General features: G+C 39.7%; 1 protein-coding gene across 1 annotated transcript in view; it reads left to right on the top strand.

The window, feature by feature from the left end:
- Positions 1 to 24,675, top strand: part of vipr1b (vasoactive intestinal peptide receptor 1b) — a 251,631-nt gene that overhangs the window by 185,245 nt on the left and 41,711 nt on the right. Inside the window, exon 7 of the mRNA XM_028804190.2 lies at positions 23,584 to 23,737. Coding sequence (XP_028660023.2) covers positions 23,584 to 23,737 — 154 coding nt within the window. The remainder of the gene's footprint in view (positions 1 to 23,583; positions 23,738 to 24,675) is intronic.

The raw sequence follows: 24,675 nt of genomic DNA, 5'->3' as shown, positions 1-24,675 counted from the left end.
AACATTGCTGTACTTAAATCATGTTTTTCTGCAACACCATTTTGAATCAGTTATTTTGATGGTGAAATTGTGTGGAACTTGTGTATGGAGAGATTTCTCCCTTTGATTCTGTAGCTGGTAAAGACTTTGTGCAGCTTGCTAAATGCTTATTCACATAGCTGCAAAATACAGCAGGTTTGCTGTCATGAAAATAAAAATGCTTGTTTAACAGGTTTTTAATTACTTTGGTTATTTGTTTAATTTGAGGGATTTGGCATTACAAAATTTATTAGAAGTGGGCAGGAGTTGTTGGGAACAATCAGAGTATCTGCTGAAACAGTTAGGAATAATAAGAGTGTCTGTGGGATCGAGAGTCCCGCATGAAGCTATAGCTTGTTAAGTCACATAATGAGCAGCTGGGTCAGTTTAGCCTTTATACACAAGTCTCTAAGCATGATGGGATGTTAACTGCTTAATTATCTAAGTAACTGCATATGTGTAGAGGCACATGTTTTTTAAGCAATTTGTATTTTATCGTTTACTCAGTGGTTTCATTAATTTTGTCACATATATCTAGTAGCAAAGCTACTGGAACACCCTGATCCACCTCACAGGCTGCTTTACTGATTGTAAGTACAGATCTGATTGCGTGAATGAGTTTGCCTTGCGATGGGTTTATGTTTTGTCCAGAATTTGTTCTATGCATGTGATCATTGCTGCTAAATAGACAGACTATAGAAGAGAGTAAATATGAAAAATGGGTGGAGGGCAATTTGCTCCAGCAAGACGTTCTTCAATTTGGTATGTTTCTCATGTATACTCCCTGAGTGAAAGGAATGCTCACAGGTTCAATAAGAATTAATGACTCCTATTGTGCACGACGCAGAATTGCATTAAGTAGGTTTAAAAATGGTTATGTTGTGTTTTGCTTACATATGAAGTGCTGGCCGCAGTGTTGACTTTTGCTAACTGCCTCAGGACATCTCATACTTTTTTGTTATTGTAAGAGAAGATTTTTGGTTTGTAATCCATACTGTTTGCTTTTAGCTGGCTATATTTGCATTCAGGAACCGCTTTACTTTCTGTCTTCTGGAAGCCAATGGTAAACAAAGTGCTGACAGTGTTGTCTTGCCTCTCAAACACTCAGAGAGAGTAAGATGGGAACCGACATTAGCAATTATTTACAGACTTTAGCTTGAGTAAAGAAATGCCAGCTTAATGTGCAAAAAAAATTGTCTTATCAAACACTGAGAAAGATTATGTACCTTTTATTTCAGAGACAACACATGTAAACATTATTTTTTAACTGGCAAATAAAAACGAGCGCAAATCATATAGGAAAACAGAAAAGCAGTGACAGCATCGTAATAGCTTTCATCTTACATGCAAAATTAGAATCTCATATATAACGACATACAGTATCAGTATTAACATGGCGGTGCAGTAGTTAGCACAATTCCCTCAGAGGACAGACCTTCTCTTCAGCTTAGTTTGATAACTTAAACCGACATTTGTAATCAAATAATTGAAAGCTGCTTGTCTTGTTTTTTCTTACATCTTAAATCAGTGTACAAACATCACAGTCAAGGAAGTTTTGCTTACATCCACAGTTACCCAAACAAATTATGCCTTTTCCTGCAACTTCCATGACAACCTCAATTAATCCACTGTTTCTCATAAAATATCAGCAAGCTGAGCTGAACACTGTGTACCTTTTTTACTTCAAAAACAATGCATGCAAGGATGTTTTGTTATAAATTGTCAAACAAAAATCAGCATAAAATTTATGAAAAATGAAAGCAGTATTTATCAATTTTGAAAAAGTTTAATCTGATATATTTTATAATAGCATGTGAATATTTACACGGGGCTAAACATCTGTTAGCACTACTACCCCAATTCTCCAAAGTCCTTGGATAAATCTTAGTCCGTTTATTACTTGTGCAGAGTTTGCATATCTTCTCCTTGTCTGCAGGAGATTTTCTATTCCTACTCTTCTTTTTCTCCTTCATCACAAAGATATGAGTATTTACTGGATTGTCAACTAAATTGGTACTAAGTAAGTGTGCCCTGTGGTGGTCTGGCACCCCATCCAAGATTGCTTCTTGCCTTGCGTTTAGTGCTTTTGGGTGTAGAAAGAAAGCACAGAGTCAAAATGAAGGTTTGGGGTTTCTGGCCCCGTATAGTGAACAGTTTGCAAAATACAGACAGTCACGATCGACATACAACATTCGACCCCTACAGGAAATGGGGAGAGCTTTTTATAGTGTGGGACCGGCCCCAATCAGAGGGTTGTTGGGTAAGGAGGTGCAGTGTCTTCTGGGAATTGTGATGTCATCCAGGGAAAATTGAGGAGGGGTCAGAAGCGATGAGTTGTCAGGGTGTCGGCGTTTCCTTCTTTCTGGGAAAATAAAGAAAAAGAAGTTAGGTGTCTCATCATCCCCTTTTTGGCCTCGGGTTTCGCGCTCGTTCTAGAGTCCTTCCGCGGCTCCCTGTGCACTCGTGCGTGACATGGGTCATATTCAGACCTTGAATTGAAATAAGAAGGTTCAACCATAAGTGAATGGAGGAAATAGTAACCCTTAAACCACCACATACTTGGAGGGTTAATGCACCCCTGGATGCCAAATACTTTTTTGCTGCACTTTTTAAGGAAACATCACAATTCACCAAGAAAAAGTGAAATTATAATGGAAAGCATATTTTTTTTCATGCAAAGAGCATCACAATTTCATTTTACATGCTGCCAATGAACTGTAAAAACTATAAAAAAAAAAACTACTGCAACATTCTATTATTATATGTACAATATTCCAGTCAGTCAATTTACTAGTCTTCTTGACTAGCAGTTATTCTAGGTTATACATGAACTGAACTTTTGGAAAAGAAAAGAAAGCACACACACATGAAAAAAACACAAAAATATAGCAATTATTTCAACATAATGCAAGTTAGTTTGTAATTTCCTGGATAACTACAGTTCAGTTCACTGAGCTTCAGTTCAGAAGTCTCTGAGCATGTGGTATTGTCCAGAACACGGTGATATACACAATGTTGGACCACCATGACAACAAGCACATAAGTATCTGGTTTCCACGCGCTTGCACGACTCTCCTTTTACTTATCACTTGCCTGGTCCTCTGTGATACTTATAGACAACACATTCACGTATTGGGTGCCTCTTGCACTCAGTTGGTGGTATGGGGGTTGGCCAGTGCTTTGAAGCACTGAACTCCAGGCGAAGCAGATTGGAGCTATATGTGCTGAAACGTCCTGGTTGAGCTGGTCTTGTGACATCACCTTCCTCAATGCTGCTGGAGACCAGGTGTTCCATAACCAGCCTCACAATCTCCATATGTTTTATTTTCTTCACCTGCTTGCAGTACAGTAAATATGCATTTGTTGCAGACAGATCCAATAAGTGAAAGAATAATTTTTTCATCCATTTGAGAGTTTTTTGGACAGAACTGTTGACAAGAACCATCTGATCTGACTTGCCCACAGAGCCCATGTGCTTATTGTAGTCCAGAACTGCTGTTGGTTTTCTGATTGGCTACCCAGTTTTTCGGTTTGTTTTGCCCGGCACCACTTCTGTTGATGCATCATGTAATGTTATTATAACATTAACATCGCGTTTGTCATGCCAAACAAATATTGTTATGGGGTAGAACCTACTGTACTTTGCCAGGTTTCAATTTGAGTTTGGTCAAGTCCTTAGGAACTCCAACACGATGCATTCTGAGTGTACCAACAACATGAGGATTCTGCTCATACAACATTTGTGCCAGTTTTGGACTGTTGTAGTAGTTGTCCATATACAGAATATGTCCTTCATGGAGCAAGCCATCCATCAGGTCTAGGACAACACACTCCAATGTGCTGAGATTATGTTCGTCTGACATTGTGTGTAACTTTCCGGTATGTAACTGGAATCGATGTGTATAGCTTGTACACTTTCATGCCATATTTTGCACGTTTACTGGGGAGGTAAGTGCAAAAGCCACACCTGAACCAGTGTATCATGACCTCATCAATGCACACTTCTTTTCCTGGTGAATACATGCAGATGTCATCAAGTCATAAACGTCTCAAATTTTATACAGAGTTAGATCAGAGTCTGTGCTATCCTTGTCTGGCATAGTATCATTGTCATTGAAATGAAGCCGGTTTACATAGTTCAGCGAATGTATGTTGCCGAATACACTCAGCTCTGGTGTGCTGGAAAATTGCACAGGGAACCGACAATAGCCGGTTCTGGCGTTCAACGAATGTACATTGCCGAATATACTTGGCTCTGGTGTGCTGGCAAATTGCACTGGGAACTGAATATAGCCAGTTCCGCCGGTTTAAGCATTAAAACATTTTCAGCTTGATAAAAATAAAGCCAAACTAGTTTTATTTATTGATAATAATAATAATAATAATAATGACAATAATAATTTAGAATTTATATAGCACTTTTCCTACTACTCAAAGTGCTTTACAAAAAGAGTGGGGAGTAACTTTAACCATCACCAATGTGTAGTACCCCCCTGGATGATGTGACAGCACCTATTTTGCACCAGTGCGCTCAAGGGTTAAGAGGGATAGTTAGCCAGTTATTGACAGGGGATGATATAGGAGGCAAGAATGAATAGGCTGTGGTGGGCAATCTGGCCAGGAAATAGAGATACATTTTTATTTACAAAGAATGCCCAAGGATCTTTTATGACCACAGCGAGTCAGGACCTCGATTTTACATCTCATCCAAAGGAAGGCACCATTTGACCAGTATAGTATCCCTGTGCTTGCACTGAGGCATTGGGATCCACACTCAGACTAAAAGGCAAGTGCCAATGCTGGCCTCACCAACTCCTCTTTTCAGCCCCTTGCTGACTGTATGTGTCCTCATTTGCCCGGCTCATCTTGGTCTGAGACTGTTGACAGTTCTGTGATATAGTGGGTCTGCGACTAGGAAATTTGTGGCCAATTTTAAATAAAATTACACCCCGAGAAGATGCAGCCTCCAACCAGGTGCAGGTGTGTGTGAGTGCTTCTCGCTCCGTGGTTAATTAGAAAACCGGCTGGCTGCACTGCATACACGTGTGGAGGAAGGCGGATCATCAGGCACTTCAATGATGCCACAGTGTGAGGAAACACCACCTATTGTGTAATTTAAAAGTACTTTGATTCGTTTTTGTTTATTTGCATGTGCCGTCCTTATAATAAAAGAAAAAAAAAACTTTTCTTACTTTCCGGTTTGTTCCTTGGGTGCACAAGTGGAGCGGTCACGAGTTCTTGAGCTTGTAGTGGATGGGGTGCCTCGTGTTTCCATGCGAAGGGCCCTTGGATGGGGGCGCATGCCTGCTGCCCGTCGTGTTTCATCTTAGCATTCTTCTGGTGCGGCCATGATTTTTGGAGGCTCTGGTGCTGCGGAGTAACAGACAGGCATGGGGAGACACCAGTTGTGGGCATAAGCACATGCAACACAGTCAGCACAGATAATGTTTAAGTTAGGTGTGTGACCTGGGACTTGGGGTGTTAGAACCAAGTCAGGTGATGGTTGACCCAGGATAAAAGCCAGTCTTTACACCAGAAATGGGGGAGTTCAGTTCAGACCAGGAAAAGGTCACTACGTGAGCTACAGGGTGATGTATCGGCAGGAAATAGACAGGTATTCCGATTTGCCAGTACAAGTCAGCTTTAACCCTGAGTTTTTGAATGGAGGGAAAAAGCAGGCTAAGATTCTTTTTTTTTACTGAAGAGCTTATTTAAAAGGGGATTGATCCTTGGTTTTGTTTTTTTTGGAACATTATTTTTGGTGTGTGCCATGTGTTGAATGCAGTTTTTGGAACATTTTTTTTTCATCTTGATTCATCATTGCATAATTTCTTAATGGAGTTTTCTTCAATAAATACACCTTTTTAGTTGTAACATCAGCTGTGTATGCCTCCCTAATTGTCCCACTGATTCTTGGTCCTGATACTTCACGCCCCCAAATTCCTGCTAAAGCCTATGATAGGGACTCTGGGGCATGACACACGGAGGGAGCTGCTCCTCATACCTGCACCCAATTAGGTAGCATAATGGGGAGCCTGCACAGGGCAGAAGATGGAAACAAATAGGAAGGGGACAAAAGGAAAGAAGAGCTTTGAGAGAGCGGAGGTTAACGGATGGAAGAGAAGGGCAGGAATGAGCAAGAGCTGTTGCACTGGGAGGAAGCAGGTGGACAAGAATGGAGCCCCAGAGAAAGGGGCATATAGTCAGTGCTCGAGATGGCTGAGGGTTGCTTCTACGGAGCATGGGAGTAGGAGCAGCTCATTACTCTGGAGGACTCCATCACAAGGCCAGCGACGGTAGAGGGAGTCATGGGAGTGGATGCTCGATGGTGTCCCTTGGATTGCTATGGGATGGATGGCAGGGACACGAGCAGGACTGAACGTGGTCTGTGCCTATTGGAAGACTTCTTTCTGCGCTGTGAGATCTGAATAGGATAAGCCAGAGAGGTGTCAGTTTTAAAGGAAAACACAGGGGACTATGATTTTAAATAGAAGATTCCTCCCAGGTTTTAATCTCGTTTTATGGATTATTTATTGAACTGTTTTAACCTCTGCTCTTACACCATTTTTTTTAAAGATTATTTATTTATAATGGGTGAAGCACTGCACTAATTATTTGGACACTGTTTCATTTTGGAAGGTTTTAATAAAAGCACTATCACTTTATGCACCTACCCCTTGCAGCTGAATGTGTGTCCTCATTTACCTGGCTCATCCCTCGGGTACATTATTAATGGCAGCGGACTCCCGGAAGGACCTGGTAGTGTGGAGCCAACTCACACTACCACAGGCTTCTGGATGAAACCAGGGAGCGTGGAACTGACGTTAACAATATTGCTTTTGATCTAAACCGCCCACAGCTTTGTAATGCTACAAGATTACAGGTGAAAGCATTACATTGCAATTTGATTGAAGCTACCATTTTTACAAGATGTGCTACAGGGTGAAATTAGATTTATACTTGAAATCCTCATTATTCCTACAAACTGCATGTTTTAATTCAAAAGTATACAGTTTCCTGTAAATTGTGTTTTGAAGTGACCATCAACAAAAACCAAGGTCAGTCACTAGGAAAAGCAGGCTGTGCGACAGGAATGATTTACTCATGGGCAATTGTATCTAGCATATTTCAGAATAAGGAGCACCAGTTAACTAATAATATTAACCTCTTGGTAAAAAAAAGAAAAACAAATATCGTACAGAGAAAGAGGCTGATTATGTTAGGAAATTTTCTGGGCAATGCCAGGTAATACTGCTAGTATTTACATTACATCACAAATGCGAAAGTCTTGTAATTCAGCTATTTTAGTAAGCAGCAGCTAATCTTTCGCCACTTGCAAAATCAGCACCGTAGAACAAAGCCTTTCAGGTTAAAGGTCAAAACATTTTTTTATCACCCCTCATAAGACTTCAGGATAAGGATTATTCTCAATTGTTGAACAGAGAGTTGAGAAATCCTTTTGCTGCAACATCCTGGAAACAGTCAGCATTACGGATGGAAAGCTTTCTAAAGGTTAATGTACACAGAAATTGAATTAACTGTACTGGCACTTATTCCTCTGTTTGTTAAGCACTACATATAAAATGTTTGCATAATTTTGAGTGTTCAGTATAAGAAATGTTTTCAAGAGTGTACAGTGTTTTCAACTGTGTACTGATGGTGCAGACCTATAAATATCTGGGAGTGCAGCTGGATGATAAATTAGACTGGACTGCCAATACTGATGCTCTGTGTAAGAAAGGACAGAGCCGGTTATACTACCTTAGAAGGCTGGTGTCCTTCAACATCTGCAATAAGATGCTGCAGATGTTCTATCAGACAGTTGTGGCGAGCGCCCTCTTCTACGCGGTGGTGTGCTGGGGAGGCAGCATTAAGAAGAAAGACGCCTCACGTCTGGACAAACTGGTGAGGAAGGCAGGCTCTATTGTTGGCATGGAGCTGAACAGTTTAACATCTGTAGCAGAGCGAAGGGCGCTCAGCAGGCTCCTATCAATTATGGAGAATCCACTGCATCCACTAAATAGTATCATCTCCAGACACAGGAGCAGCTTCAGCGACAGACTGCTGTCACTGTCCTGCTCCACTGACAGATTGAGAAGATCGTTCCTCCCCCAAACTATGCGACTCTTCAATTCCACCCGGGATAAACGTTAACATTTAACATTATACAAAGTTATTGTCTGTTTTTCACCTGCATTATTATTATTATCAATCTTTAATTTAATATTATTTATTGTATCAGTATGCTGCTGCTGGATAATGTGAATTTCCCATTGGGATTAATAAAGTATCTATCTATCTATCTATCTATCTATCTATCTATCTATCTATCTATCTATCTATCTATCTATCTATCTATCTATCTATCTATCTATCTATCTATCTATCTATCTATCTATCTATCTATCTATCTATCTATCAAGAGGGTATTTTTATTTAAATAGAGAATTTCATAATCAATGGGCAAGAAATAAATGTTCTTTAGGACCCTAACCCTAATTGAAGATAAGAAAAAAATGTTGACTGATGTAACACAAAAATCAGAAGAATGTTTCCACTTTCTTTCAGTCTGTCACTTTGCAATTCTTCTTGCTACAGAGACAGTCTATGGGCACTTAAGCAAGGTCCATTTGAAAGAATAAAAGTCAAGCATACAGATTTAACATTCTGTAAGCTTTATAAACCAAAACAAATAATCGCAATACCAACTAAAGCAAATCCATTGCTCAGAATAATGCTTAATTGTGTATATAAAATGAATGATAGCTCATATCACTGCTGGGAAAGAATTGAGATCAATAATCATTCCTGTTGTTTTTATCAATGATTAAAATTATACATTGATCGAGCAAACCATTATTTTAATTTTATTACAGGGGTTGTGGTAGAGTGGAATCTCACCCAGGGTCAGTAATTTTCATTAACTTTCACTGATTGTTTTTTCTTATGCTGTCTCAACCACCTTCGTTATCTCTCTTAAAACTTGATTGTTCAATATGACCCATGCTCCAGAGAATCACCGTTTCCTTTGTACAGTGATCCCTCGCTATATCGCGCTTCGCCTTTCGCGGCTTCACTCCATCGCGGATTTTATATGTAAGCATATTTAAATATATATCGCAGATTTTTTGCTGGTTCGCGGATTTCTGCGGACAATGGGTCTTTTAATTTCTGGTACATGCTTCCTCAGTTGGTTTGCCCAGTTGATTTCATACAAGGGACGCTATTGGCAGATGGCTGAGAAGCTAGATTGCTTACTTTTCTCTCTGTCTTGCGCTGACTTTCTCTGATCCTGATGTAGGGGGATTGAGCAGGGAGGCTGTTCGCACACCTAGACGATACGGACGCTTGTCTAAAAATGCTGAAAGATTATCTTCACGTTGCTATCTTTTGTGCAGCTGCTTCCTGAAACGACATGCTGCACGGTGCTTCGCATACTTAAAAGCTCGAAGGGCACGTATTGATTTTTGACTGAAATACAAACTCTCTCTCTCTCTCTCTCTCTCTCTCTCTCTCTCTCTCCCTCCCTGCTCCTGACGGAGGGGGTGTGAGCTGCCGCCTTCAACAGCTTTGTGCCGCGGTGCTTCGCATACCTAAAAGCCAAACAGCCCTATTGATTTGTTTGCTAGATTGTTTTCTCTATCTATGTGACATTCTGTGCTCCTGACACGCACTCCTTTGAAAAGGAAGATATGTTTGCATTCTTTTAATTGTGAGACAGAACTGTCATCTCTGTCTTGTCATGGAGCACAGTTTAAACTTTTGAAAAAGAGACAAATGTTTGTTTGCAGTGTTTGAATAACGTTCCTGTCTCTCTACAACCTCCTGTGTTTCTGCGCAAATCTGTGACCCAAGCATGACAATATAAAAATAACCATATAAACATATGGTTTCTACTTCGCAGATTTTCTTATTTCGCGGGTGGCTCTGGAACGCAACCCCCGCGATGGAGGAGGGATTACTGTATACTGGAATGAGCGCACTTCTTTTCCAATTTTTGGAAATCTTTAGGAGGTTTGTCAGCCATTTAACTCTGGAAACATCTGTTGTCTTCAAGGTATCCGTCACCACCTCAGTTGGGCCTACTGCTTTACCTATCCTCATCTCTTTTTTAATGGTTCTTGTGACTTCATCTTTCCAACACTTTAAGTCTGTTTATTCTACTTTATCATTTAATTCTTTCTTCTCACTCACCTTCTTTCTATGTCCACCTAAAAGTGATATTTTTCCAAAATGTTATCCCATGCAGATTGCAGTAATGACTCAGAACCTAGATAACACACTCTCTAATGGAATGGACATCTATTCAGACAAGTGCTGGACCACAACAAACAATGTAAAGCCATCCATGAAAAAAGTTTGTGTTACTCATGTTGCATACTATGCATGTCAGGTCACTCAATCATAGGTTCCCAATGTACAAAATGCATGCGTATTTCCCAAAAAATGGTTTAATAAATTCTATCGGAAAATCAGATCGGTGCATGTAGAAGCAACACGTTCACTCAGGAACAAGCTTTTGAATTGAAGGTAGAACTTGTGATCAGTGAATAACAGGAAGAGGTGGAGTTTGTGCAGACATTATTGCATTATTTGTTGTTGTCCAGTGTTGGTCACCATAGCCTTAACAGAAACACTGTTATCTCCATTCTACATGAAAACATAAGATTCAAATTATACTCAGAAATCCCTACAACCCACAATGGGTAATTAACATATAAAAATATCCTTTTACGGTGGAGTATTCCTTTAAGCATTTTTCAAGCAATCTACTACAGTACAGTAGTAGTACAGTTTTAACAATAGTGATGTTCAGATAATAGTCAAGAGGATGATTTTAGTGTAGGTGTACACATTTGTTCACTCTATGCTGATAGAGTGACCCTTACAGAATTCTTTACCTGATCAATGCATTTCCAAATAAAACACTTGTTTATTCCTTTCCTCTTCCATTCACTTCAAGATACAATACTTTTTTTTGACTGTTACATTTAACTTACCTCAAACAGCAGAGGAAGCAAACTGTTGTACGAGCAGCTTGTGCACAAGCGCCTCCCCAGAAGTTTTGACTAACTTGTACAGGGTGTCTGAGCAGCCATCAAACTAATAAAAAAATGTGCAAAATATAAAAAACCAAGTAACCCCTCTTAAGATAAGTTTGAAACAGTGAATTAATCTAACTGAAATTGCATAGAGTGTGTATTTTAAGATCTTTGAGTACACAAATTCACCTGTTCCTTTAGTGGATGATTTAGAAATTTCACAACATTGTACAGCATATTCTACTTTAAATATCTCAATGAAAATTGAACTGTTGCAAAAACTTCCTTGTAGAAAAAGTGTTTTAAAAAAGTTTTAAAAAATCTAACCACTGAGCAGCAGGTTGTTTCATGAAGACAGATAGACAGAAATGACTGTAATTTGCACATTACATACAAAAACACCTAATAAAATGTACAGAATTATTGAAAGGCAATATAATAACATTAAACACAGAATAATTAAATTAAATAGACAATAGAAGAACATCAACAAGAGGTTTCAAAAGAAAGAAAGGAAATGTGTGACACTGTATTTATAAAGGCAGCTCATCCCTCTACTTATACTCTCTGATTTCTTGCTGTTTTCCACAAATGTTGCATGGAACTCATGGGACTCATTCTAACAAGAAGTTATGAGCAAACATTTAGGTATTGCACGCAAGGGAATCAGTTGTGGTCAATTTCAAAATTAGTAAGAAAGCAATCAGTCTTGCTACACCATCTATCGATTTTTTTTACCCACTTAGAGCCCATCCTGTTAAGTACATAAATCAATAGAGTTAAGACAAGAAGGACATTAAAGCATTCTTGGCACAATAGAACTGTGATACTCTTACTCTGTCATACATCAGGATTGTTTAAGCATCTAACTTGCCAATCTGATGAAATTTCAACAGCTCAAGCATTGTGTTTGTGTTTTTAAAGTTTACAGAATCTTTTTCCTCTTTTAGAAGTATGAAGTATTTGTCTAACTGCTTTACTCAATATATTTAACTAGCCAACCCACGACGTAGCATACGCCGCATAATTATGTATTGATGGGTGAACACTTCCTGAATGACACAGTTGTGAAAATGGCGTGGGTTTGAGGATACGACTGTGAGTGAATGAAAAGATAGACCTCTGGAGAGAGCAACATATAATTGTCTGTGACAAAGAAGGCCACGCTGGTGAAAGTTACTTCGTCGGTAGGGATAAGTGTCAGTACTTGTAGATTAAGGTATAGTGAGTCTTCGTTGTTGACGCTTAATATAGCTTGCGTACTGAGATGTTCCGGAGTTACAGTGGAGAAATGCTTTTTTAATGTCTTTTAAGCACAGGGGAAAAAATTAACATGTGAAACATCCGTAATGTAATAAGCCACCAAGAAAGTAACATTGCAACAATGCTATCTACGACCCGATCGCTGTAAACAGAAGTGAAAACAAAATCGAGCCCGGTGCATTCTTTAACTGCCATGTGGCGCTGTAGTAGTGCTGCTGCTTTGCAGTAAGGAAACTGTGGGAGATTGTGGGTTCGCTTCCCGGTTCCTCCCTGTGTGGATAGAGCTTTGAATACTGAGAACACCGCTATATCAATGTAACGAAGTATTATTATTATTATCTATTGTTGGCATGGAGCTGGACAGTTTGACATCTGTGGCAGAGCGCAGGGCGCTCAGCAGGCTCCTATCAATTATGGAGAATCCACTGCATCCACTAAATAATGTCATCTCCAGACAGAAGAGCAGCTTCAGCGACAGACTGCTGTCACTGTCCTGCTCCACTTACAGATTCAGGAGATCGTTCCACCCCCAAACTATGCGACTCTTCAGTTCCACCCGGGGGGGTAAACGTTAACATTTAACATTATACAAAGTTATTGTCTGTTTTTCACATGCATTATTATCAATCTTTAATTTAATATTATTTATTGTATCAGTATGCTGCTGCTGGATATTGTGAATTTCCCATTGGGATTAATAAAGTATCTATCTATCTATCTATCTATCTATCTATCTATCTATCTATCTATCTATCTATCTATCTATCTATCTATCTATCTATCTATCTATCTATCTATCTATTCATATGTGTCCAGCGCTGTCTCTCTCGCGCGCGCGCGCGCGTGCCTGTATGTGTGTGTGTGTTGCTCGTTCGCTCGCTCGCTGCACGTGTTCCTGCAGGCATACGCCTCATAATTATTTATTGATGGCTGAACACTTCCGGAAAGACACAGTTGTCTAAAATGAGGGAAAAAAATGAACATTTGCAAAATCTACTTTCAGTAAGTACAATGCACACGCGTTTAATTTGTCGGCCAGTTTTTGCCAGCCGTCTTTTCTGGTTTGGGCTGCTTTTGTAGTGTTACCGCTTGTGCATATTAAATCTTGAAATCCTTCGAGTAACTAATTAACTAACTAACTCCCACCCACCCACCCACCCACACACACATACCCACCCACCCACCCACCCACCCACCCACACACACACACACACACACACACACACACACACACACACACACACACACAGCTTGTGTGAAAAAAATGCACCCGTTCTTTCATCATTTTGTTGCAGCCTATCAAAGACTTGCCGATCATGTTTTCTAGACTCAATATACATTGGCTTTTCACTCAGCGCGGGGATGCGCATTCATCTCAGATTATTACATCCAGGTAGACTAATCTGCTACACGGCTGCATTTGAAAAACCGACTTATCCCGGATGAGTTTCACCGGCAGTAATGATTAGGAATCCAGTTGGAACAAAACCCTGCAGCCATAGGGGTTCACCAGGACCGAGTTTGAGAAACACTGCTGAACACAGACGAAACTGACTCAGGTGAGGAGTTGGGGCGGGCAAAGTACAGTAGTTGCAGCTATTGATTATTCAGTGTTGTTTGCCTGGGTGTCTGATCTGCTCGACGGGATCAGAAATAAAAGGAAAACAATGTGAAGGCAATGTCACAGGTGTTCCTGTGGTATAGCGGGTCCACAGCTCCCCTTCAAAAGGCCATTTTTAAATAAATAATCATCGCGCTCACAACGTAGCGAGGGGCATGGAAGTGTAGCTGAAACGGTTTCCGGGTGGAGTCGTGCTGCGGGTGTTTCTCCCCTGTCCAGTGTGCGAGCGAGTGAGGAGAGAGAGAAAGCCGGTACGTTAGAGTGAGCGAGAGCAGGCTCGAAGGCAGTGTATTCCTGTGGTATAGCGGGTCCATAGCTCCCCTTGAAAAGGCCATTTTTAATCAGGCGACTGACAGTAGTGGAGTCAGGCACAGAGAAGGTCAGCTGCTGAGAGAGCGTCTCGACTGTTGCAGGGCCTGCATCGGTGAAGCAGGTGAGACGCTAATGAAACAGAGGCACAGGGCTTATTGGTTTTTAAAGACTGCTTCCTTCATTGTGTTTTAACCTCAGTTTTAAAGGATTGTTTTAAGGATCCCATGGGATACCCCTCGCAAACTGTTTTACACGCTGCATATAGCGATTCACATCCGCAAGAAACATGCCTCTATGAACAGTCAACGTGGCTCAGAGGTGCATGTGGACTCTAGCACAGACGAACATAAATGACGCCGTTTTTTCTGTGTCGTCACGTCTGAGTTGGTGGGCGTGGCTCTGCAAGTTGTCGTCATATCCAATGGTCTTGGAGTTGGTGGCCGTGGCTCTGTCCTGCGTGCTTCCATGGGTGTCTTGCTTGCTCTGGCGGCGGCTTAGTGAATTATATATATAGATGTTTTTACCTTTTGATACAGGTTATTGCATGTTAAGGTTGTATATTTGGATATAAAACAAGATTTTAATGGTGTGACCTGCTTTGTGAAATACTTTTATTTATAACATCCACTAATCAAGCTATGCATTCATCACTTTTGCGAGTAGTTTCCTTTATTGAAAGGTTGCAGGACAAGAACCATTCCTGGATGGTTCACCACAGGGCATGTTCACACACTTACTTATCTATCCATTTGTTTTCTATTCTGCCTGTCCAGCTCAGGTTAATGGGGGCGTAGCGTTTATCCCAGGAGCATTAAGTATATACCAAAAATACACTTTGAATGAAATGTCAATCCATTGCAGGACACAATCACGTAAACACTTGTAGTCACTCTTACAGAGCCATTTTAAGTGGTCCATTAACATAATATGTATTATATTTTGATGTAGTGTACTGTAAAAAAAAAGAAAATTTGCCAACTCTCTGCAGAGCTAGAAATCGAACTCAAGACCTGTGTGGCAGCAGTGCTAATCACAGCACCACATTGCCACCCACTGTGCAGACTTTCTACTGTATTTAATAATGGTCAGAAAATAGGCCTGTCTGTATAAAATAATGGTCACCCATATAGGCATGTGTCTTAGCAATGCATTGTTATTCATTCATTTTCTTTACTTGTTTGCATAACTTTAGGATTCTGAAGTCCATCCCTGAAGCTATCTTTGGACTGACTGAATGCCAGTCCATAACAGGGCATGCACGTGCATTCACCCAGCCTAAGGTAATTTAGAGTGGCCAGTTAACATTATTCAATTCAGTTCAGTTTATTTGTGTGTAGTGCTCTATACTGAGTGCAGGCTCAGAGCACTGTAAGAAGTTCACAAGTAAATGTAATTACACACTTTATAAATTACTGATTACATTATGCATAAATTTAAAGATACAGATTTATTCAGATACACAGTAACATTAATTTACATTACAGCATGTCAAAAGACCAGTGGAGGAAAGTGCAACATCTTTTAACCTGCTTATATTTTGATATACTGTAACTTGCCTCACTGTTTCACGGTTCCATAGCTTAGTGTTTAAATGTTGACCAGGAGTCTCATTTATAAAGCTTAGATATGCACATAAGAGGTGCAAAATGTAACTTGCCTCACTGTTTCACGGTTCCATAGCTTAGTGTTTAAATGTTGACCAGGAGTCTCATTTATAAAGCTTAGATATGCACACAAGAGGTGCAAAATGTGAGTAGGCAACTTCCCACGCAAACATCGGGACTTACGAGGGATGTTCAAAAAGTTTCTGCACTTTTTTTTTTAACTCGATTTATTAAGGATTTCAAAAACAAGTTACGTCACTTTTCTGCATACATAGTCCTTTGTGATGCAATTTTCCCAGTGTCGTACCAACTTCTTAATTTCATCAGCAAAAAATGTTTTCGGTTGAGCATGTAGCCACTGATGCACCACTGCTTTCACATCAGGGTTCTATCTTCATTCTTTGTGGTCGTGGCTTTAGCTGGACGTCCAGAGCACTAGTGCATCCGTCACACTAGTACGGCCATTTTAAAACATTTCAACCCACTCATAGACTACTCTACGAGAGAGAACTTTATCTCCATACTGAACACACATGCAGAGATGAATTTGTGCTCCCGGCACATTCTCTGCCCACGAAGAGCGTATGACAGAAGGCTGTTCCTCTTTGGTGCAATTTATAAGTTTCAAAGCCATCTTCACCACAGGGTGACAACTCTTGTGCTAAACTGCTAGGGCAGCCAGCTTGCCATACAGAAATAGTCACATGACACTCTCAGACATAACCAGTTAGTACTCTTCCCGCCTTCACTGTTTCCAATGAAAATATAGAAGTGCATAAACTTTTTGAATGACCCTCGTAAATGAAAACTTGCCTGGGGAATATGCATATATTTATGGCAACTCTGAGCCATCCATTCAGAACATTTTGAGGAAACTGAGAAATGGTAGAAAAATGCTTCCAATCCAGCTAAATGACGATTCTCACGCACTATAAATTATATCACCAAGCTGTTATTATTATGTGCATTGACATGACAAATATGACTGACTGCATTTTAGTTACCTTTGAAATTGGGCCAATGCTACCAACCGAAGAACTTTTTTGTTATTTTTTGCCAGTTTGGCTGGTAGTTGTCACTTCTTTATGGCCGAGCTTCACTCCCTCATGCCTGCTGTGCTAAAGGCCATTAACTGACCAGTGGGGCATTTCATCCAGTTTTCATATGGTGTGGCTGCACATACATAAAACATAACATGTTTTTGTCAATATTAAAAGAGAAGTCAAGCAAAATTACACATTTCATTGGCTAACTAAAAGATCACAATATGCAAGCTTTCAAGGCAGTTCAAACCCCTTCTTCAAGCAAGATGAGATTGATAATTTGATTACATCTTGCCTGAAGAAGGGGCCTGAGTTGCCTCAAAAGCTTTCATATTGTAATCTTTTCGTTAGCCAATGAATGGTGTCATTTTGCTTAACTTCTCACCATATCCATATTGGCTGACAAGGTAAAACACCCTACTACTACATCAATATAAAAAAGGAAATCTGCAGCTGTGTCCAGTTCTCCGTAGCACTATAATACACTCATATTGCACAAAGGGAACTTAGCAAAGATGAAGCTGCTTTTGTTAACTGTGAGCTGTTACATTTCAATAATGCACAAGTCATCTGTGATTCCATGAGGTGGCTAAGAAACATTGTGTCACCGTGGCCTGGGTCAGCCCATGTTTCATTTGTTGCAAAGTAGCTTTGACAAACATGATGGAGTTGCACATGGTAACTAGCTTTTGGTAAGATAACTAGCTGAAACCTCAGGTTTTCATATGGCCTGTATTATTCAGTCAGTCAGTCATTGTCCAACCCGCTATATCCTAATACAGGGTCACGGGGGTCCGCTGGAGCCAATCTCATCCAACACAGGGCGCAAGGCAGGAACAAACCCCAGGCAGAGCGTCAGCCCACCGCAGGGCACACACACACACACACACACACACAACAAGCACACACTAGGGACAATTTAGTATTGCCAAAGCACCTAACCTGCATGTCTTTGGACTGTGGGAGGAAACCGGAGCACCTGAAGGAAACCCACACAGACATGGGGAGAACATGCAAACTCCACGGAAGCGAACCCAGGTCTCCTTACTGCGAGGCAGCAGCGCTACCACTGCACCACCGTGTCGCCCCTGTATTATTCATTGTAACAATCATGTCATTACATGTGCCAAATGATAGTAGCTACCCACTCAGACACTGGCACCTTACGCCTTTCCCTGTCCACCCAGAACGCAGAGAGAGGCACTGTAATGCCACGCATGATCTTGTGCTCTAAGTTGTGGAACACAGGCAGATATTCTTGAATGTAGGTGGCCAGCTCTCGACATGTCAGGAGCAGGGCAGTTCTACCAGCCAATGAATTTTGGAGCATTGTGATTGCATATGTATGAGGTTAATTAAAATGCACCATACTGTATATGGATGTAGGTTCGAGACGAGTTTCCTGAAGAGAAGGTGATTGTATTTATAAAGGATAAATTGCGTTGAAATGTGCACACACCAGGTTTTATAAATCTGATATTTTATTTTTGGTGTACACATTTTCCTGTTTTTGGCAAGCACATTCATGCAAATTTTTATAAATAAGACTACTGTGGACACTATCTGTGTGGAGTCTGTGTCTCTGCATTGGGTTTATTTTGAACATTTTTAGTTTTTTTCCCCCACAACCCAATGACTTGCAAGTACCTGCTAAGTAATGACTATAAAGTGAGTGTGAGTCCATCTTAAGACTAACAAGTCTGGTTCCTCCCAAGCACCCAGTGCTGCCAGGAATAGGCTGTGGCACCCACAACTGTAAAGTGGAGTAAAGGTGTTAAAATTACCTGGATTGATTATCATTTATTATTTTTGAATCCATTTATTTATACAGTACCATTAATTCAGTACGCCCTCAGTGGAAGCTGGAGGAGAGCCCAGCAATGGCCAGAAGAAAGGAGCCAACTTTAGCTGGGATGCCGGTCCATTGCAGATCCCACCCTCACAGGCACTTACTCACAGCAAAATTCATCTCTTTGGAATAAAAAAAATGCAGAGTGTCCTGAGCATAACATGTTTACAGGTACAACAAACAAAAGACCTCACAGGAAAATGCCACATGAGAATTCAACTGGAATCTGAGTAGCAACACCAACGTGCCTCAGTATGTTATATTTCTTTTGCTTTGGACCCTTTGTTTTTTGATAGGATATGCAAAATAATTGATTGAATAAACAGCTTCCCAAGTAGGTGGTGTGATTCTGCTGATCAGTAAAACTATGGCAGCATAAATTAAAATTATGGAAAAAAAGTATGCAGAATGCTGTACTTGAAGCTTTAACTTTCCAAAAAGATTTTAGGTAAATGGTGACAAAAGCATAGTGTAATTCTTATAAAGCTTTTAGATTTAGTTATAAAGAGATTGTTACTCTGTTACTTAATTTAAGGTGAGTACAGATCATAGCACAGGAGAATTCCTTTGGAAAACCCTTGTTAAATTAAACATTTACTAGGCTGTTTGTTGGTGTGTTAAAAATAAATAAGTTACTCGTATTAATATTCAGTGCTGGTGTTTATGTACAGATTCCTGGCAGCACTACATTGCCCCATCGAAAAGCAGATGTACCATTCAGTCAGGCTTCAGGGTTTATTACCTTCAGTGCTGCCAAGATCCCTGATGCTTGTTATTAGAATGGGTCAGAGGAAATTTACGTAAATCCATGAACTGTTTGGGGAGACACGTATTCAACTGAACATCTGCTATTGCATTACAGTTTCTTTTTTACTCAGAAATGGTGTGCTTTGCCTGCTGGAATCATATTTTTTTTAAAAATTTTACAATCTAATCCCCAAGGTATTTATTTTACTTGTGCCAAAAGCAAGAAATCTGCATCAGAGAAATGGAACGCAGTATACAGTATACTATGCAGTGCGTGCCCAGCTATATATGTGGGAGAAACATCTAAAACACTTGCAAAACGCATATAAGAACATCGAAATACAAATACAACCGGCCACACATTTAACTGAGACACGGTGTAAGTAAAATTCAGGGCTAATACTAAAAGTGCCAGAGAGCTGGCTGAATCATGGCTCTCAAATGAAAATGCATTAACAGATATTTGGACATGAACCCAGCATATAGAGGCTTAAAAAGAAAGACACCTAAATAATAAAAAAGACTTTATGACCAACACCCTTCACATTTTTGACCACCCCCTTGCACCCTCCACCCTCATTTGCTATATATTGCCTTGATTCCTGTATGTCTATAATCATTTTCCTCTGATGATGACATTTGGTAGGATGTTGAAAGTTTAGGAATAAAAAAATATTTTAAGATACAGTGGAACCTTGGCTCACGATCATAATTCGTTCCAAAACTCTGGTCGTAACCCGATTTGGTCGTGGACCAAAGCAATTTCCCCAATAGGATTGTATGTAAATACAATTAATCCGTTCCAGACTGTACGAACTGTATGTAAATATATATATTTTTTAAGTTTTTGAGCACAAATATAGTTAATTATACCATAGAATGCACAGCATAATAGTAAACTAAATGTAAAAACATTGAATAACACTGAGAAAACCTTGAACAACAGAGAAAACTAACACTGCAAGAGTTCACGCTATAGCGCTACGAACCGCTCGCTAAAAACACTTTTTTAATGAGTTTTAAGCACAGGGAAAAAAATGAACATTTGAAAAATCTGTAATTTAATAAACCACCAAGAAAAGTAACATTGCAACAATGCACGCTACGAACCAATCGCTGTAAACAGAAGTGAAAACAAAAACAAGCCCAGTGCATTCTTTAACTGCCTTCTCTGCCTTATGCGTCCAGCCCCTTCTCTCGCTTGCTTGCTCGCTCTCTCTTTCTCACGCGCCTGTGTGTGTCTCTCTCGCACGCCTGTGTGTGTGTGTGTGTGTCTCTCTCGTGCCTGTGTGTGTGTGTGTCGTGCTCTTTCTCACTCTCTCTCTCTTTCTCGCTGCACAGGGAATGCACAGGGAGAGGCTGAACACGTGCAGAAATCATCGGCGCGTACAAACCGAAAGGGAAACTGGCTTGTTCGTATACCGAGTGTGTGGTCGTGAACAGATGCAAAAGTTTGCCAAACTTTTTGGTCATAAACCGATTTGTACATGTTCAGAGACGTTCGTGATCCGAGGTTCCACTGTATGTGATTCATTTTCTCCATTTGTGAATTACTAGCTACAAATATGCAAACCATATCACAGACCTTTGCTTCCATTTATACTTTATATACTGTACTGTATATATAGTAAAGAGAGACAAACACAGGAAAAGTTTTGGGTGATTCACCCTGTATGTTGTAATTTCCTGGGACAAAAAAAAGGCTGAGTGATACTCCGCCGAGTAGTATGTCGAGACTGAGTCACCAACAAGGGCTGCCTGCAGAGCAAAGATGGTAGTTTTTTATAGCTGAGGGACAGGAAGAGGTGGGTGATCTGGAGGGAAGGTGGATGTGATGTCATCAGGGGACGTGATCTGAAGCCAGAAGAGGAATGGAGTTAGTTCTTACTGCTCCTGAAAGAATGGGAGGAAAGGCATTCTCTGAATTCTATTTAAGAACTGAAAATAATTTTGTTTTTTCGTTTTAACACCATCTGCCTTTTTTATATATCTTTCCCCATTTTTCTTGTTTTATAAAATTTCCGGGCTGCATAATGGAATAGTAGTTAATATTTACATATTTGCCGTCACCTTTATCCAAGGAAACCTACAACATTTCACATACAGTACAATTGGTAACAATTCTTTTTGTTTGTGGTCTAAGTTAATTACATATACAAAACACCAAATAATTCATGGCATAAGTAGTTAAACCAAGTCAATATTTAGTAGATTCACCTTTGGCAGCCATGACATCCTTGAGTTTGTGGCAGATCTTTGTCAGCTTTGTATATCTGGAAACTGCTATTTTTCCTCATTCTTTTTTGCAAATCTGGTCAAAGTCTATCAGGTAAGCATGACACCGGCTTTGCAAGTAAACAGACTTTTTAACTCCAACCACAAATTCCCAACTGGATTGAGAACTAAACTGTTACTGGACCACTCCAGGACAATAACATTGTTGTTTTTAAGCCATTCCTGTGTAGCTTTGGCTTTAAGCTACTCCCGTTAGATTTGGCATTATGCTGGAGCTTGTTGTCTTGCTGGAAAACAAATCTCCCAAGGTGCAGGTTTCTTGCAGACTACATAAGGTGTTTCTCCAGGTGTCCTGTTTCCCAGGTTCTGCTGCAGAGAAGCATCCCCACAGCCTCACTCTGCCATCACCATTCTTTTTGGTGGACATAGTTTGGTTTTGATAATGTACATGGTGCTTAGTTTAATAGACAAAAAGTTTGAAGCTTCTATATTCAGTCAATCCATCAAGCAACAAAGGCAGCCACCTGGGGCGACATCCCCTAAAGTGGCACTGTTTATGTAAGGTAAGGGTCGCGCGCTCCAGACACAGAAGAGCACCTTTAATGTAACTCAAGCAGTGCATGCTTCACAATCCTAAATTCCAGGCTGTACTTTCAACCAAGGGGCACCGTTTTTGTAACTTAAGGGGGAGCATGCCACAGACACTAAGGTGGATCCAACCCCCGACTAGGGCTCTGTATGGGCTTTGGCTGGCACTAGAACCTTCTTCCAGCTGACTTCAGAGTCTCCTATGTGCCTTCTGGCAAACTGCAGCTGAGATGTCATGTGCATTTTTTAATTTATTTTTTTAAACAGTGGCTCTCTCTTTGCCACTCTCCCTTAAATCTATTACTGGTAAAGCACCAGTTGTTGTCTGCCCAAATTCTTCAATCAATTGTAGCTGTAGTCTTTTATATTGTATATAATATTTTGTAGTATACTATATTACCTCCCTGCGACCCAGAAATAAAAAGCGTGCTGAAAAAACATTATATAAAAAATATTTTTGTGACCTATTGCTGTAGGCAGTGTGCCAGTCTGTAGTTGCAAGTGTACTGCCCAATGCTGTACTTTGCATTTGCTAATATTAGCCCAGGGGATGTCAGAAGGCCTGAATATAGCAATCAGGAAAGCCAGATACATTAGAGGAATGACCTAGATGTATTAGAGATATTGGCATATAACAGGATGATAGCAAAGTTAGAGGCCATCATGACTAATGCTGTTCATCCTCTTCATGTTGTCTTTTTCCACTATGGTGTGCTAAGAGCCCTGTTTCTTACTTTAAGCCAACAGACTATATAATGCTTCATCCTATTATGTCTGTCTTCGCACTTACTGTACTAGGTAAAGGAGATAGAGATACTATTTCTTGATCTTATATCATTATTTGATTATGTCTAAAGGTTATGGTCATTGATCTATTAGTTGTTTTTTAACACTATGATTTATATTCTTTGCTGCTGCAATGACTAGTGAATTTCCCATCAAGTATTAATAAACTTCTATCTATCTATCTATCTATCTATCTATCTATCTATCTATCTATCTATCTATCTATCTATCTATCTATCTATCTATCTATCTATCTATCTATCTATCTATCTATCCTTAATTTTATAACGTGTTTCATGTGTATTTCTCTATCCATTTACCTATAAAGATTGACTGTTTAGTAAGTATGGAGTTTTAACCGCTTCAGTTTATGTTTCAGTGACCATCTTTAGCTTTCATGCAGCAGTGTACTGCATTGTTTTATTTATATATAAATATTGATTTCTTATTTCAATGTTATTATTATTAATTTTAGGTGGGCTGCAAATCAGCTGTTGTCTTTTTCCACTACTGTATTATGGCCAACTTCTTTTGGCTCCTGGTGGAAGGCCTGTATCTTCATACCTTATTGGTCATCTCATTCTTCTCTGAAAGGAAATATTTCTGGTGGTATGTCCTGATTGGCTGGGGTATGTATTTTTTTAATCGCTCTCTTTCTTGGAAAACAGAATAACATACTGCATGCTTGTCTTTGGTAAATAAGAAACAATACAGTGTCTTGCACAGGGATTCATTCCCCAACAGTTTTTTGGTTTTGAAGCATTTAAGATCTTGTAGTCAGGGGATTTTGAAGAATTAGATTTGATCAATTTAATAGTAAATATGTATTCTTCTTTCCAAAACACCTCCCAAAAATATAATAATATATAAATAAAAAAAAAAACTGCAGTGTCATAAATTTTAAGTATTCATCTTGCATCCAGTAAAGTCTCTATTACCTTTGCACATTATAAAGGAGCTACTGTTTATATGACCAGATATAAGTATGTCTCAATTGAACTGAAAAATCAGTCTCATTGCACTTAGCTAGGACATTTGGAAAATCAACTGGGCAATACTGGAAAGGAAATTGATATTTTTAAATAGCTAGATAACTCTTAGACTTAATGTAATGAGCCCATGTGGTTTCAGTCTTATAGGGAAATCAACAAGCAAAGTCCGTTTAGAAAATGATCATAGAGAAGTTTGTGTTCCATGTGAACTGGTGGACGTGGGTTTATCTGTGAGGACATCTTTGTGAGGATCAAATGTGGTAGCAGCTATTAATTGTTCTGTTCAGTTATGTGATCTGTAAAAATGAAAGGTCAGATACTTGGTTATAAAAAAAATGAAACACTATCAGAGACTTCTTTATATAGGGAAAATCTTGAAAAATGGATTTATTAGTCCAATTACCAGTCCAACTGGCGCTGGCTTTTTTTGTAAAGTGAGTTTACGCCCTTGTATTGATTGTATGGAATTAAATAAAATCATAATTGTATACTCTTCCCTTCTCTTAATGTCTTCATTCCTCAGTCAGTTAGAAGCGAAGATGATTGGAAAATCATGTTTAATACTACCATTGACT

This window comes from Erpetoichthys calabaricus, chromosome 6 (assembly GCF_900747795.2).
Source record: "Erpetoichthys calabaricus chromosome 6, fErpCal1.3, whole genome shotgun sequence".
In the NCBI taxonomy this organism is placed as follows: Eukaryota; Metazoa; Chordata; class Cladistia; order Polypteriformes; family Polypteridae; genus Erpetoichthys; species Erpetoichthys calabaricus.
Note: the sequence above shows the minus strand (reverse complement) of the source record. Positions and strands in the feature narration are given on the sequence as shown.